The sequence below is a fragment of the Lissotriton vulgaris genome, chromosome 1_1 (genome assembly GCF_964263255.1).
Source record: "Lissotriton vulgaris chromosome 1_1, aLisVul1.2, whole genome shotgun sequence".
Taxonomy (NCBI): Eukaryota; Metazoa; Chordata; class Amphibia; order Caudata; family Salamandridae; genus Lissotriton; species Lissotriton vulgaris.
In genome coordinates this window covers 995,917,697-995,934,547 of record NC_141685.1, presented here as the reverse complement: position 1 = coordinate 995,934,547, position 16,851 = coordinate 995,917,697, and the positions used below count along the sequence as shown (strand labels likewise).

The 16,851-nt window shown below is 47.7% G+C and overlaps 1 protein-coding gene across 4 annotated transcripts in view; it reads left to right on the top strand.

Annotated features, from left to right (window-relative positions):
* The window catches only part of TECR (trans-2,3-enoyl-CoA reductase), a 286,254-nt gene that overhangs the window by 146,962 nt on the left and 122,441 nt on the right, over positions 1 to 16,851 (top strand). For 3 of the 4 annotated variants that reach the window (XM_086960913.1, XM_086960903.1, XM_086960922.1), the window contains exon 2: positions 958 to 1,008. In XM_086960913.1, coding sequence (XP_086817039.1) covers positions 958 to 1,008 — 51 coding nt within the window. Of the gene's footprint in view, positions 1 to 522; positions 1,009 to 16,851 lie in introns of those variants that run through there. The other variant, XM_086960894.1, reaches the window with a different exon arrangement.

Below are 16,851 nucleotides of genomic sequence, written 5' to 3'. Positions count from 1 at the left end.
GAGCCCTCTGCACTTGCCCAATAATCATTTTGGGAGGTATAACTTGTCCATTATGGAGTCTAGGGCGAACCCTGGCTTTCAGTAGAAGTATATGGGGCATGATGCGGGGAGGGGTGCGTTCAAGGCTAGTGGGTTCTACTGGGCCATACGACCTTCTAATATTAACCTGTGATTTACGGCGGGTCAGGTGGTACACGATTCCCGAGCAATCCCTGGGATACAAGCTGTCGTGTTTGGGGACATGTTCCTGACAGCCGTGGCATTACCGCCCCAGCTGTTTCCATTCAGGTGTAATCTCTCCGCCCACGGGAGCCATGCCCTGGTCTGCGGCCTGTGCCCTCTACCCAGCGCTCAGCCGCGCAGTTAAGCACCCCAGTAGCAGTTCTCCAGCGGAAGATGCTCCGCCACGAGCCAGTCTGGGGAGGGTGGTCTCAGCAGATGCGAACCGGTGCGAGGTGCACCCGGGTGGGCAAGGATTTATATTTAGCTGCCTCTTTCTGCGGCCTCTCGAGTTACACCTCCGAGGGAAGGGAGCTGAGAGAGAAGCAGCCACCTCATAGCAATGCAGCGGTGCGCCCTGTGCCCCTGAAGGCTCCCGGGGCACTCGCTGCTTTTCAGCTTATTTCAAGCAGACCAATAACCCGTGCCAGCAGCTGCCCAGCCGTAAACGAGGAGCAGCTGGGGTGTGAGCTGGTAACGAGCCAGTGGAGGCATCTAGCTCCTGTATGCCCCACAGCTCCACGGGGCTCTTTGCTTGAAACAAGCTGAAAGCTCAGACACCAAAGCCAAGACGCTTCTCCCCAGCCTGAAGCTCCCCCAGACAGAGCAGACATGGATATTAATATGGTGGCCACCGAAATGAACCAGCCGGGAAAGAAAAGTCCCAACGGGGCTGCTGTGAAGCGGGCGCCACCCAAAGTGGCCAAAAAAGCTAAAAAGGCTGTTGTTTTTTTTGAGGTGGAGATTCTGGATGGGAAGACCCGGGAGAAGCTGTGCTTCCTGGACAAGGTAAGGACCCTCCTGTTTTTATTCTCTGGGTGGTTGTGGTGACTGTGGAATGTTTTTAGAAAGGATTGGAAATACGGCTTCAATATGTGTTGTATTAACAGGCAAGAATTAAAATTGACATGGCATGAGGTGGTGCAGTGTCCTTTCATTAGCAACTGCCCAGAGCATGAGCCTTGGAGAGAGGCTGGATGGCCCCTCCCACAGTCACAATGTTATACAGTACCAAGTTGTGTGTATTTATAGGGGGCTATGCTTGTTTCTCCTGGGAAGCATGCACTTCACTACTAAGGGCAGTAGATGTCGAATCAGGAGTGCCCTGGCACACCTAATCCCTGAATCAAAGCAGAGGAGCCAACTGTTTCCTGGGTGGCAGGATATGCAGGAGCTATATTGAGGAATTGTGCCTTTAGCTGGTAGAGACATCAAGAGAGAACCCAAAGCTCCAGTACTTTCAGGATCGGCAAACAGAACAGTTTGAATAGGAACACTATCCAAAAGTAATTTGAGTGTGAATAAAAAACATTGAGAATTGCTGTTGTTGACTTTTTCCGCTTGTACATGTGTAGCAGATACAAGCTCTTATGTGACATATAATGAGAACCAAGAGTTACATCCAGTATTCTCAAGACTTGACATTGCTTTCTTTTCTGTTGAGAATGTTAATGGTCTGAAAATGCATGTCAGAGAGCGTAGGGCCACCTTGCCTCTGTTCTAAGAGAGGGCCTTCAGAGAGCTGTTGAACGCTTCAATGCTAGAGTACTCCGGCTTATTTTGTGTCCATGTAATCTTTATTTTTTTTAATATGCATGCATATGCAGGCTACACAGCAACAGTATACGGTTAGTCAATTTTATAGAGGTATAAAAGGTACGCGGAGCCACAGAACAATGATAGTACAGATAGGAGTTGATAGGAGAAAGAATAAGTAAGGTAAGGCAAATGAAAGGAAAGCATGATGAAGTAAACATTTCCAGTACTAGGGAATTGATCTAGGGAAGAAACTAACATGAGAACAGAGACCGAACGGAGACAAACTATGTGTGCAGTATCCCTGCACTTATGGTTATTATCGACAAACCATTAACTGCGTTTCTAGTTTAATATATGTGATCTAATATAGTAGTAAATTAATTCCATACATAATTATACCGTTTGTGACAGTGTAATCTTTCACTATGTTGATAAAGTTGTAAACATATAAGATCTGCTGTGATCAGCATAAGACCGCTTTCTCCTGTAGCAAGGATCTCTTGCCATGGTCCATGATTGCATTTGGGTCAACAAAATGCTGTGACCCAGTTGGTGGGTGCGTTCAACATTAATTCTCAGTCACAACCGGTTTACTAATGCTGAAAATGAAAACAAGTAGGCTCATGTCCTGGGCTTCTTGAGAAAATTGCTCCACATTAAAAGAGTTTGAGCAACTGTGCTTTATAGAATGGGCGCCTAATCACCAAGGAGAAGGCTGTATTTTTATTCAGAAGGCCTTCTCCGTGGCGCAATGGAGTCCAATTAAGGATCTTTTCACTCATGCATACGCAAACAGGAATTTATTTCTGCAGTGACGTCATCCTCGCACTGACGCTGCCTTCTCCAAACAAACGCGCGCTTTGCTCAGGAGGTGTCGGTGCCGCCTCCCCTGCTGCTGCGGGATGGAAGCAGGTGCCTCATGGGCACCATACCCAGCCGCGACTGGTGTTGCATTTCGCCATTCCTGTCAACACGTGGAGGATCTGAGGGGCCATGCACGCTCCTAGAGGCGGAAGGGTGTGTACTGCAGGCATTTCAGTTCAAGAGAACACTTCCTGAGGCCTACTGACAAGGTAATCCGCCCCCAGCGGCCCTACAGGCACTCTCTGAATCACTCCAATAATTTGGTGCCTTTAGTGGGGAGTGTTTCACATTTTGTTAAATCTGCCCGTTGACTCTTGTACACTTCTGTCTATCCTTAGCGATCCAAGTCAGCGAGTGCGTCCTCCTGGCTGTGTAAAGTGTAACCACAATAGGGTGACACTGTGTCCCTCAGAACCTGGGTATCTATATGAAAAGCTACAGTGGTTCTGTCGGGGAGAGCACATTTGCTTTGCCCGAATTGAGGTGAAACAAAGGAGGTTGCTTAATACGTAATAAATACGTTTTTTGAACTTATTTATTATGTATTAAGCAACCTCATTGGTTTCACTTCAATTCTTGCAAAGCAATTGTGTTCACTCCTGGCTGTGTAGACACCAGCATTAGGCATCGGAAACAGGCCAACACGTATTTTCCCTGCGTCATTTACATTATTCAACGTATTTTCTTTTTTCATTGTTCAGTATTTTTTTGATTCTCATTAACACCCATCTCTAACTCGTGTTTGATTTTAAGAACAAGGCTCTCTTCTCTTCACCTCACTTGATAGGAAACATCTTTGCTGTCTTTTCCCCACTTGTAGTTTAATGATAGACCTTCCACCTCTCCACCATAGGAACTTTTACCTTCTCTGCCCCATTTCTAAGTAAGAAGCTACACCATCCTTCTCTTTGCCTCACTTACGAAGACTGTTACATCTTATTCCTTTCTTCTCCCATACTCTGCTTACAGGACAGCATTACTAATTCTCCTCACAAGGATAACTTATGCTCTTGCCTAAAAGGACGAAGCACTGCCCTGCTCCTCCCTACCCCACTTAGAGGAACAACGCTAAACACAATGCCCGAAATCTGGGATAATCTGCTCATTTACCCTCGTAAAGATGGCTTCACAGGTAGCAAGCATGAAGAGCTCAGAAATGGCAAGCTTGCACACTCTGTCTTTAAAAAGAGAGGGATGCAAGCATTGCTTTTCGGAAGCTCGTAATATGAATTAGAATTATGCGCAGAAACTCTGAACAGGCAGGCATGACATGTTCCCTCAGACGTATTTTGGAAATATTTTGAGTGACTGCACATATGTATAAACTGTACATCTACATAAAAAGGAGAACTGGGTGAAAATGTTATTACCTAGGTGAAATTCATGAATTTCTTGAAATTACTAAATTCATTGTAATATTCAATAATTCTGCCTTTGGAGTATGTAGGGGGATGAGATGGGGTTGTCCCCTGTCCCCTATCCTTTCTCTTTGATGTATACATTGAACCATTGCTAAAAAGAAGGGACGCTGCAGGTAGTCCCTTTCACTCCCCGTACTACACCACAAGCTAGCGCTTTATGCAGATGATCTCATAGTGTATACATGGGACCCCGTTCAGACTTTACCCAGGGTAGAAAGGTTGGCGGAGGAGTTTAGGGCTCTATTGGGGGTATCTAGTGAATAACTCCAAGCCAGACCATGATGCGAGACCTCAAGCTAATAAGACTTGCTATACTGTTTGTTGCAATGTGGAATTTGAAAAGCATAATAGTGTCTTTGCACTCTCTCCGACCTGCTCACCAAGAAATCTGTGGGTGGGGTGGGTGTAGTAGCATGGTAGAGAGGGATTATGCCACAAAGAGAATGTGGGGAACCGCACCAGACGGGATCTGTTCCCCTGGCACGGGGAGACACGTGTTTGGATCACTTACCCTATCTTTTATCCTGGTACTCCCAGCTCCCTTTTGACATGCATCGGAAAATCTAGTGCAGCAGAGAAAGCGAGATGACACCGGGCGAGGAAGACTGGCTGGTAGATCTAGGCAAGAAAGATCTGAGCAGAGTGAATGGGACAGTGTCTAAGGCTTGCTCCTGCCGTCCTCTAATTGTTCCTCCTCCTTTCTTATGTGCTGTCATAACAGAATTGAAATAGAAGTGTCCTCAACTTTATCTTTTGTTATGATCTAGTATCACAATAGTTCCTTTGGCACATCGCTTCTTGGAAGTCGGTCTCAATTCAGTCAGCTGTTTAGATGTGTCACCTAGGGCTGAGGACTGAAAGAATGTTGAATCTGAGGGATAACTTTGCGGTTTAACAGAGTTTCTAGATTACCTCTGCAGCCTGAATGTGTTTTGCTAGTGGATATTATGCTGCTTTAAGGTATTATCTAGCATAATGCTCTGTTGCACAAATATGTATTATTTGCCATCTCACTTCTGCTCAATCAAGTGACTCTGCTTGATGAAGGTGCATTGCTAGGAATACATATGCTGTCTAAATGTGTACGTTCAGGGTAGCTCTGCTACATGTTTGTGGTTTTTATGGTAAGGCTGCTGCCTCCGATAACTCTTGTGAACAACTCTGATGCCAGAAGGTGCATTTCTTTGGATGCTTCTTCGTTAGGTGAAAGTGCAGATTTATGAGTGATTGCTGCCTGACTGTGTACTCTTGAGGATTACTCTCCTCCCCAAAGATTACTTTCACGGCTAACACTTAGTCACCTGAAAATGTGGCTTAGGGTAACTTTGCTACCTGCTGGGCTGTGCTTAATGATACCTGCTGCCCGTGTGTACTGTTAACGTTTACCTTTATGACACGGCTAATCTGTCTGCTGTTTATCTTAACTGCTGGAAAAAAACGTGTGTGTCCTGAGAAAATGGTCTTCTGTTTAATTCACAAGTCTGTGTGATGTGTATAACCTTTAATTTGCTACGTCATCATGACTGCTTGAGCCTTTCATCCCCTGCCAGTCAAATAAGTGGGTCAGGTGTGCTGTGTAATAATAAAACTCAATTACGTATGTGTCGATTGACAAGGATTTGTACTTTCTCCTGAGTGCCAGATGTATTATTAATTTCTGTGCTGCCCTTCCTTCCTTCCCTCCCTCTTGTTTTGGAATCCTGTTTCAGGAGTGAAGCATTCTGTGGTCGCCATTAAAATATGTCCATTCCCGGCTGCTTCTTTCTACCTTTAGCCTCCCTTTGTGGCATGTTGGGACACGGCAACCCTGCACACCCGTTGGACACATCCAGTTACTGCCGAACTACAAAGACATGCAAAGCCTGCTGTGTCCTCATGCGATCCTGACCTCTAGATAGACTTAGTCTGAGAGATACAAAGCCCTGGATGAACTGTCCTTTCTTGCTGCCCACAGGCTAGGGAGAAACATCTACCAGAGATTAACCACAGCCGTGACGACCTCTAACTTTGAGATGGTAACCATTTTGTATCATCAAACGAAAGTCCAAATACAGGAGTAGGTACAAAGCTGTCTATAGATGATGGACTTAAACAAAATGATAGATTCCCGCATTTAGGCACTCTGCAAACAAATGTTAGATCCTGCTTGTCTTTTTTGCAATATCTACCTGAAGGAGTAAGATGTTACCTACTACCCCACCAGTAGCCACTGTGGATTATAGTTTAAAACATTAGCTTTGATGTAAGCCACCAACACTAGAGTAAAATTAAAGGTAAGAAACATTTTTGAATGTGTTGCCATATCCCATTTCATTTTTTCTGAACTCGACAATATATAAGAATATGCTCAAGTGCAGTAGAGGGAATTGTATAGGAGCACGCTGAAGAACAAATAAGAGAAGATTGGCAAAACAGAGTATGGATGGTCTCTGTTGTGGTCCTTCCTCATCTCGCTCTGTGTCTCTGCCTCAGCTTGCTCAGTGTCCCCGAAGATTAGTCCCCCCACCAGAAAACGAGGTATACATTTGCGCAGTAGGTTTTACTTGATCCAGAGTGCATACAGAGATTTTCTTTTCTCTGCTTTGTTCTATTTCTCTTATGAATGTTTTTTAGGTCTCGCTGAGCTAGCGCATGCACTGCTCTGCAAGACATTTAGTAGGTGTGTTTTCTAAGTGCTACCCTACTGCTTTGCCTGGCCTGGCCTAGCGCTTGCGTTCAGCGAGCGCGCAGCTGCCATCTGTCTTTCACGGGTCATTAAGAGTGTGGACGCTGCAGCTGCTTTCACTTTTGTAGCCGTGCGCCCACTCGCTCCGCCCTGTCCGGGTCTAGACCGCCTCTGAAAGCCTACTTGCACTTTTCCCATTGCGCGCGCGCACCACTCGCGTCCTCTTTTTGCTCGCGCTTCTTCTCTAAATATCTTTCCACACAATGAAAGCCTACTTTCACTTTTCCCACCCCCATAATGTCTTTTAGAGTGAGGCCATCTTTGTCCACTGTCGCACCCTTATTTGCCATTTTAGGAAAGGCGTATCTGTCCAGTTTTTTGCCACAAGCCCTTGTCACCCCTGCTACCAGTCATTTTCACCTTTTTGCTTCACTCACGTATCGCAATGTGCGAGGGTGGTATTCACTGTCACATGCCGAGGTCGTCCTCTCTTTACTATAGCGTGCCTCATGGCCTCTCTGGTTTCCCGCTGCCTCCAGAAGCGCTATAGGGGCACTCCTAGTCCAGCATTCGTTGTTATCCCTTCTGCTGTCACTTATGCTCCTTTGCTGTGTTTACGTTCCAGTTTGAGCCTAGTAGCAGCTCCAATGATTCCCTACAGTTCCCCTGCTTTGCAGCCCAATGGAGCCTCCCACCTCTACCTAATTGCAAGGGCAGCCTGCATTGAGAGGAGCTAGCTTTTGCTCGTCCCGGGGGTCAAGGCCCTCTCTCTGCCACTCTAAGTAACTCTATGCATGTTGCAAGCCTCACACTTGCGACTCCCAGGTCTGTCTCACCAACTCGCCTCCAGGGCACGGCTCGCATTATCCCAACAGCCCTGACATTAGGGGCATCGGGCACTCCTCGTCTGACAAGCCGCAGACACTCTAAGAATCTCTTTGGGCCCCACGTGAGAGCAGTCTCACCCCTGTATCCTCCCTGGGCGCGCTCTCTCTGCCATGCTCCTCCATGGCCTTAAAAATTTCTATCTGATCCCTGGAAAAGTTGGAAGCACTGCTCCCCTTCGACAAAGAGGGACCAACTCCTTCAAACCTAGGTGAAGACTGCACTCAAGCATGAACCACTTTGAGTAAAGAACCAGTGGCTCATAAGAATGCGTGCACAGGTTACTTCTGCACAAAGCACACTGAACCCAGGTCTGTGCAGTGTTTCACACAGGATTGTGTACAGATAGCATTAGGCACAAACTGCTCCGAATTGTGAATACAGATCTAGACAAACTGCTTCACAATGGGAGAGCGTGCACAGGCTGACCCCCCCCCCCCCCCCCCCCCCCCCCAGGTATTTTGAAATCATAAACTGCTGCAGTGCTTTACATACAAGCGAGAGAGCTGCAACCAGACCTAGCTGCAGTGCTTCACCAACATGCGTGAACGAGCTCCTAATAGAACAACTTTGTACGTCTAGAGCCTAGCACAGAGATCCCACATGCCTCCCACTCCTCCGAGTACCTTCAGCCGAGGCCTACAAATGCAGCGCTTCAAAACGATGGGTGCGCCGTCTGCATCCAAGCTCCACACTTCCTAAATGTCTAAGCTTTCTGTTTAAAGTACAACTTCTGGTACTTTGTTTCATTTCCTCCTGTGACGTGATGCAGCGAGTCCACACAGCTGCGTCTCAGACCAGTTGCCATAGATACCACATGTCCTCTATCCTACGCGTGCCATTTGGTTTTGGTTTGACGACTTGTTAAATGTAATGGATGTGCACTGTTCTTTAGTAGGGAACTGCTATATCTATCGTTCAAAGAATTATTCACATTACAATTTTTTTTTAAAGAAAAGTTCGGTTGCGCGTCTTTATTATTCTCCAACTTTTACTACCTTTTGTTTTTTCGTAATATTTCGAAACCTTTACTGGCTTTAGCAATACTTAATAGGTATTAAAATACTACTTCAGCAAAACAGGTAATTATGAACCTGAGTAAAGACTCTTTCAAGATGAACGTAGAGTGGAAGCCTCACAGGCCATCTTTTGCTCCTGTTCGTACTGTTTTGTCTGTATGTCTAGAAGGGTGGAAGGGCGTTGTAAAATCGAAATCGAGGTTTGAATTAAAACGCTTGCTCTTGAGGCAAGCAACGCAAAAATGATTGGCCCTCGTCTCTAACGTCCTCGTTGGGTGAGATTGCGAGGTTTGCGACAGTGAAGTCCCTATCAGTTGTGCGTGTGACTACTGTGATGAGGTACTTTTTATATGCTTTTTGTGTTATATTGGATTGTTATTGCATTGATATACCACTTATTGCCCTTGACAATGCGTCCGAGTGCTTTGTGGTGGCTAACATGCAACTCCGGGACCTCTGATAATTTTGTAGTTTTTGCTTCAAATGATAGTCTGCGCTATGAAGGAAACCATTTCATGCATTTACTCCAGCTTCTTTGTGGTGTATTAAATTAATAGGAGTTGTGAATGTCACTTGAGCGCAACATTGCCACCCTTTTATTTTTGAGTGAAAAAAATACTGGTTATTTGTTTGTGTTCTACTATTCTCTAACAGCCAAGAGTGAGTAGGTGAAAATAAATAGCGTCCAAGCAGAACACTAAGGGGTGCACTTTGCTGTATGTTACTACACTGAGATCCGCCATGTCAATATACCACTACATCAAAGGAGCCAGTTGACTTGGCCAGTTTATATTGTAATTGACTACTGCCTCAACACATCACCTTGTCTTTACATCTACTTATACCCTAAACTTAACACAAACTCTGACCCTAATATTACATAATTTCCTGAGCCTAAAACAAACCCCAGTTGTAACATTAACCAGGCTCCAATCCTAACCACACTAACCCTAGGTCCGACCACCCCAAACCCAACCCACTTTCATAGGTATAATCCACATCATACCCCTGCCAGCATCAATATAAAAAAGCATTAGCATGGCCAATAGGTCTCGCCTTTGGGAACTTATAAGTGTTTAGCCATGCCACAGTTGATTTTGTTGCACCAAGGATATTTTGCTGCATAACTAAATACTTATAAGGTCCCAAAAGTGAGACTCATTGGCTATGTCAATGTTTGTTTCTCTTGCTGTGGTTCTTACTGAAAGGGTAGTCCTCTATCTTGTAGGGTGCCCGAATCAAAAAGCGTCTCTCAAGAACTGCCTCAATGACGAGGCCTAAGTAGGCCAAAACTGGTTTGGTGTGCTTGGATTCCTGTATCTGAAAGAGACCATTAGTTATAGATTCCTTACCATATAATTATCCCCAGGCGTCAGACTGGACCTGGAGAATTTTTCTTCAGCAGTACCCCTGCGCATCAGCAAGTGGCGTCAGTCAACTCTGCGTTCGTCGTTGGTGTCGTGATGGCAGGAATGACGTTGCGGTATCTACTTGGCTGCGCGCTGACATCAGTGCTTTACACGGTTTTCCACGCCAGAAGCGCAGAGCCATACAAGACACTGACAACTGGTGCACAAAACTAGGGCCCTGAAAGGGAGTCTCTTACTCTAGAAGTTTTACGAAGCTCTCCACTCCAGCTTTGGGCAGCCTGCATCCACCGGCCAGCCTACGGGCCCCACAGACTTGGCTGGGGGCTCTAGGCCTTTGATGCAGGTGGCTCCGGCCTCACTGCTGCAGGACCCCCAGGGATACATGCCTGGATCCAGATCGATGCCAGTTGACCTTGCGACACCTCCTCCAGAACCGATACCTCTTACGATGCCTCGGTCACTTCCGACACTTGTTGTGTCCCCGGCCTCCCCCTCAACGTGGACACTGAGCCGGACCAGCGTCGACCGATGCGATACCAGGGTCGACCGGTACTTTCGTACCACTGTTCTACCCTGGCGTTCCCTATGCCCTAAGGGGCAGCCAGATGAGGAGGACTGGGAGGGGTCTGTAGACCCTTTGGCAGACCAGCTTAAAGAGCCGGACGGGAGAGAGAAGTTTGGTGAAGCCAGTGGTCTGGATACCTCCCTAGACCTTTGCATGCTTTCTCCCCCTTCTGTGGCCACTGTGGAGCGAGCCTCCTACGTTGTGGTGTTGCATAGGGCCGCTGAGGCCTTGGGCCTTGAGCTTCCTACGGTGGCAGTCAGGACTAATCTCCTGACTGAGGTGCTTCAGCTGGCAGCGTCCTCTTTGGAGCCCCTGCTGCTGTTCAATGGTGCCCTCACAGACGTCCTTCTGGGCACTTGTTCCAGGCCCAGCACAGGGGCTCCTGTGGATAGGATGATTGCCCGATGCCACTGCCCGGTTGACCCAATTTTCCTCTCCCAATACCCTTCCCCCGAGAGCTTGGTGGTCCAAGCCTCAACATCCAAAGGCGCGTTCTCTTCTGCTCTCCCAGATGGGGAATCCAAGAAGCTGAACCATCATGGGAATATGATGTTTTCTTCCACCATCTTAGGACTGCGGTCGGTGAACAATGCATGTCTCTTGGGCTGCTACACCCACTCTGTGTGGGAAACGGTTGCGCAAGTGCTGCCACAATGCCCAGAAGAGACCCGCGCCACACACTCCGGTGCAGCCACAGAGGGGAGAGACGCAGCAAAGTTTGTCATCCGATGTGGGCTGGACACCCCAACTTGCTGGGTAGAACGATTTCTACTTTAGTAGCTCAAGGTGCTACGCCTGGCTGAGATCCACCGGATTTTCTGGGGATGTCCATTCGACTCTTTTGGACATGCCCTTCGTTTGCCGTCGCCTGTTTGGCGACAAGGTGGACAGTGCGCTAGAGCGCTTCAAGGATTCTAGAGCTACGGCCAGATTCTTGGGCCTCGCTGCCACCTCTCGTCCTGTGCATTCTACCTTTCGCCCGTTTCTTGGCTACGGAAGGGGTGCCCCACCACGTTCTGCCCAGGGCCAAAGGCTGGCGCAAGCTACCCAGCCTCTGCGCGGCCCGGGATGTGGGACCAACAACGTGGGTCTGGGGGCCAGTGGGCAGGCCAGTCCACCAGTGCCTCCTCTCCAGCAGCCTCAAAGCCTTCCTAGTCTGACTCTTCAGGGCCACCAGTTGCCAGTGGGTGGCAGGATCCCCCATCACCTCCCTCACTAGCACAACATCACGTCGGACAGGTGGGTTTTGCAGATAGTCCGAAGGGGCTTCTCCCTCCCCTTCGAGACTACCCCTCTTTCCATGCCACCAACACTCCATTGCATTTCGGAGGATCACTTGGCCCTTCTCTGTCAGGAAGTTACGGTTCTCTTGGCCAAGGGAGTAGGTTGTGGTTGTTATTCCCACTACTTCCTGGTGCCTAATGAGGACAAAGGCCTGCATCCTATCTTGGATCTCAGGGACGTTAACCGCTTCCTCCACAGCGCTGGGACGCTCTCGGGCAGCCATGCGCTTTATAAATCTATTTTCATTTCATTTCATTTCAGAAGTTCAAAATGTTGACATTGGCTCAGGTCCTGTCTGCCCTCGACCATGGAGACTGGAGGCTTAATTCCACATGACGCTTACTTCCACATCCCGCCCTGCAGCCCACAGGCATTACCTATGTTCACTATGGGTCTCAAGCATTTTCAGTTTACTGCGCTCCCCTTTTGGCCTTACCAGCGCCCCTCCGTGTGTTCACGAAAGTGATGGCGGCGGTCCCAGCTCATCTGCACAGATCAAGGGTTCCAGTCTTCCCCTATCTTGACGACTGGCTGTTGAAGGCGGGGCGCCCCAGGCTGTCGTCTCCCACCTCCTTACTACGGAGGACCTTCTGCATTCGCTGGGGTTCACTATAAACGTGCCAAAGTCGCACCTGATTCCTTCTCAGAAGCTCCTTTTCATCGGAGCAGTTCTGGACACAGCGCAGTTTCAGGCTTATCCTCCGCAGCAGCGAGTCCAGGATATTCGGGCTACAATACCAATGTTTCAGCCTTTATCCCGGGTTTTGGTGAGATTGACCTTGAGGCCGCTGGGCCTCATGGCCTCCTGCATCCTGCTGGTGGATCATGCCAGGTGGCATATGCGGGCTCTGCAGTGGGACCTGAAGTTCCAGTAGGCGCAGCATCAGGGGAATCTTTACAGTGTAGTCTAGATCTTGGAGGGCACTGCACACCAATTGCAGTGGTGGCTATCGAACCAGGATTGGGTCAACCGCAGATTCCTCTCCCTTCCCCAACCAGACTTCACAGTGGTGACAGATGCGTCAATTCTGGAATGGGGCGGCCATATGGGAGAGGTGGAGATCAGAGGCCTTGGTCTTCGGTGGAGTTCGGGCTCCACATCATCCTGCTGGAGCTCCAGGCGATTTGTCTTGCACTATAAGCATTCCTTCCTTCTGTCAAAGGAAGAGTAGTGCAGGTGTTTACAGACAACAACACCTCCATGTGGTACTGCAACAAACATGGCGAGGTGGGGTTGTGGACCCTATATCAAGAGGCTCTCCGCCTCTGGACGTGGCTGGAACATCAGGGCATGTCCCTGGTGGTTCAACACCTGGCAGGTTCCCTGAACGCCAGGGCAGACTAACTCAGCCGCCGGTGCATGATGGCTCACGAATTGGGTCGGAGGTGGTGCCTTTCAACAGTGGGGAGAGCCTTGGTTAGATCTTTTCGCCACAGAAGAGAACGCGCAATGTCAGCAGTTCTGCACATTGGAATTTCCAAGACGTCATCCGCTCTGCGACGCTTTTTGTTGCAAGTGGAGTTGCGGTCTTCTGTACGCTTTTCCGTCTATACCACTTCTGCCCAGAGTGCTGAAGAAGATCAAGTGCGACCGGGCCCAAGTCATTCTTGTGACTCTGGATTGGGCACGAAGAGTCTGGTATCCTGAGCTCTTGAACATGGCCATCGTTCCTCCGATCAGACTGCCTCTTCGGGAGGATCTTCTGTCGCAGCAACAGGGAACGGTCCTCCACCCGAACATGTCCAGCCTCCACCTCCTTGTGTGGATGATTGAGCGGCGACAGTTGGCAGCTTTTGCCCTTCCTCCCGAAGTTTGTAATGTCATCTTGACATCCAGGCGTCCCTCCACTACAACGGTATACGCTTCTAGATGGAACAAATTTGTGGCATGGTGCACACCGAAGGCTGTGGATCCCCTTTCTGCCCCTCTTTCAGAGGTTCTCCTCTTCATTTTGTCTTTGGCCCAGCAGGGCTCTGTTCTGGGCACCCTTAAAGGCTATCTTTCTGCCATTTTGGCCTTTCTTCGCCTTCCTGATCAGCCTTCTCATTTCAAGTCCCTTATTGGAAATAGATTTCTTAAGGGCATTACTCACCTCTTTCCTCCCATTCCTTACGTAATGCCCTAGTCGGACTTGAATCTGGTCTTAACTTACCTTATGTGTGCTCTTTTCGAGCCACTATATAATTGTCCTCTCAGACACTTGACCTTAAAGACTACTTTTCTGGTTGCCATCGCCTCTGCTCGCAGGGTGAGTGAGCTTCAGGCTCTTTCTTCTAAACCTCCTTTCCTTTCTGTTCATCCGGACAAGGTTGTCCTTTGAACTAGACCTTCCAAAGTGGTTACCTCTTTCTACATAGGACTTTGCCCTCCTTCTTCCCGCCCTACATCCTTCCAAGGAATAGGAGAGACTCCACCATCTGGATCCAAAACGTGCGTTATCATTTCATCTGGATCGCACAAAATTCCGGGTGGCCGATCAACTCTTCGTTGGCTATGTGGGCAACAAAAAAGGTCCGGCAGTGCAAGAACGGACCATCTCTTGATGGGTCGTCCTTTGCATTAAGATTTGTTACTCCTTGGCAAAAAAGGAGCCTCCGGTAGGGCTGCGCACCCATTCCAACAGGGCGACTGCAGCCACTACTGCTTTGGGACGTGGAGTCCCCCCTCAGAGACTTCTGCCAGGCAGCCACGTGGGCATCACTGCTCACGTTCACTAACCATTACTGCCTGGATAGTCCAGTCCGAAGAGACGGCTTCTTTGGCTGTTCAGTTCTCCAGGACCTAGTACGCAGACCCACCACCGGGGTTGGCATTGCTGGGGTATCTATTCTAAGTTAAGGATTCTATAATTAATAGCCTCTTTCAGATGAACAAGGAACTTACCTTCAGTAACGATATATATCTGTAAGAGACATATATTAGTTATAGATTCCTTACCGGCCCACCCATCCTCCCGTTTTGCGAACTGACTTCTAAGAGTAAGGGACTCCCTTTCAGGGCCCTAATTTTGCGCACCAGTGGTCAGTGTCTTGCATGGCTTTGCGCTTCTGGCATGGAATGTTGTGTAAAGCACTGATGTCCTCGCGCAGAGGCGGCTTCAAAGTAGATACCGCGACGTCATTTCGGCAATCACGACACCAACGACTGACGTGGAGTTGACCAACGCCACCTACTGACGCGCAGGGGTACTATTGAAGAAAAATTCTCCGGATCCACTCTGATGCCCGGGGGTAATTCTAAGGTAAGGAATCTAGAACTAATAAATGTCTCTTATAGATATATCTTTTACCGAAGGTAAGTAACTTGTTCGACAGGAACTTTTCCTTGCAGGTTGGTCTGGCTTGTTTCTGTTTCTGTTGGAGCTGGAGCAAAACTGATTTTGCTTAACTCTGGTCTGGTCTCTTATCTACAGTTGCACAGTGGTTCATAACTAGAGTGGGAAATGTGGCCCGGAGGTTTTGCCAGTGGCTGACATAAATGCAAGCAGTCTCTAAAAAATGTGATTATTAATTGTGGTGAGTGACTACCCACCTCAAGGAGTAATCACAACCCTTGTTAGGATGAACCCTCAAAGTCATCAAATTAACCTGAGCTCAAACTCCCGATAGCTATGACACAGAGCAGACTCCCTCAAATTAGACACACCGAGTAAAATGTAATAAACAAAAGGACATAAAAATAACAAAATTCCAATAAGGGAACCAGAGAGATGATTTAAAAAAGTGTTTTAATTAGTTTAAAACAAAGTGACCTCTCTCATCATAGTGTTTAGGAGTGTGGATATCAACCATGTACATTTTGGTTTACATACATACACTTAACTTCCCATGGGAGTGTCTTGTGCCCCTGTGGCTCACCCCTGCCCCCAAATTGAAACTTTTCAGCTGCATGCTTTCTAATGTACGCTTGCCACACACCCCATATTTCCTTCCATTTCATGAGGTATCTTCTTCTTTCATGTACCTGCTTTTTGGCTATCATAAACCAATCCATGTCTCATTTCTACTTTTCCAGGTCGGGTGTCTCTTGCATTCCCCGACACCTGGCTATATTATACTTGGCTACTATCAAACTCATGACAATCCATAGTTTTGAGCACTTTGATATCCCATCTTCACCTCCTGTTTAGTACAAAAGCTTTTGGGAGCAGTCTATTTGCTGCCCAGTGAGTTGCATCAAATAGGCACATATTCGTCCAAGAAATTGCCTTACTTTCAGCTTGACTCCTGCCTGGGAGCCACCATTCAGGCATTTGTGATAATCTGTGTTACCCATCTGTTTTTGCACCACCTGACTGTAGTAAGACCCGCACACATTATGCAGTGGATTAGACTAAAGCCAGCTCTTATTGCCACTTCTCATGGTGTCTTAGTGCTTCCTCCCGCCCCTCATCTTCCAAGTCACCTACTTTGTCTCCCATGCCAGTTTCAATCTACCCAAGGTATCCGTGGAGGAGTTCATAATCTTTTTATATATTAGTGATATTGCCTTTTCGTATAGAGGCTCCAACTGAAGTCTGTGGAGAGGATTCATGGATCATAGTACCCCTTGTGTTGTGGGTGCAAGGCATGTTTAAGCTGTGCTTATCTAAAAGTCTGAGTCCGCCAGGTGATGCTCTCGCTACAGATGTGTCTAGGGTGAACATTTCTCCACCTCCAACCATATAGCTCCTTATTTTTTTATTCCTATACGATCCCATCTTTGGAAACCTTTTAAGATATTCCAGGTCAGCTAGGGCATCACTGTCCCACAGTGGTGTCTCTTTCGTGAGCTGTTCTTCCAGCCTAGGAATTTTGTGGCTTCTCTCCATATTGCCAATTCTGTGGTGATGTGGACTGGTAATGATGTGGGGAGTCTATTTCGGTTTAGTAATGCTGTATTGCTTCTACTTCTCATGGCATGTCTGTCGATCTTTATTGAGGGCTTGTCCTGTAATGCAAACACCCAGTCATTAATAGTCACCAGTTGTGTGTCCAATAGTATTTTCTTATGCCTGGGATGTGAGATACTGCCATTTGT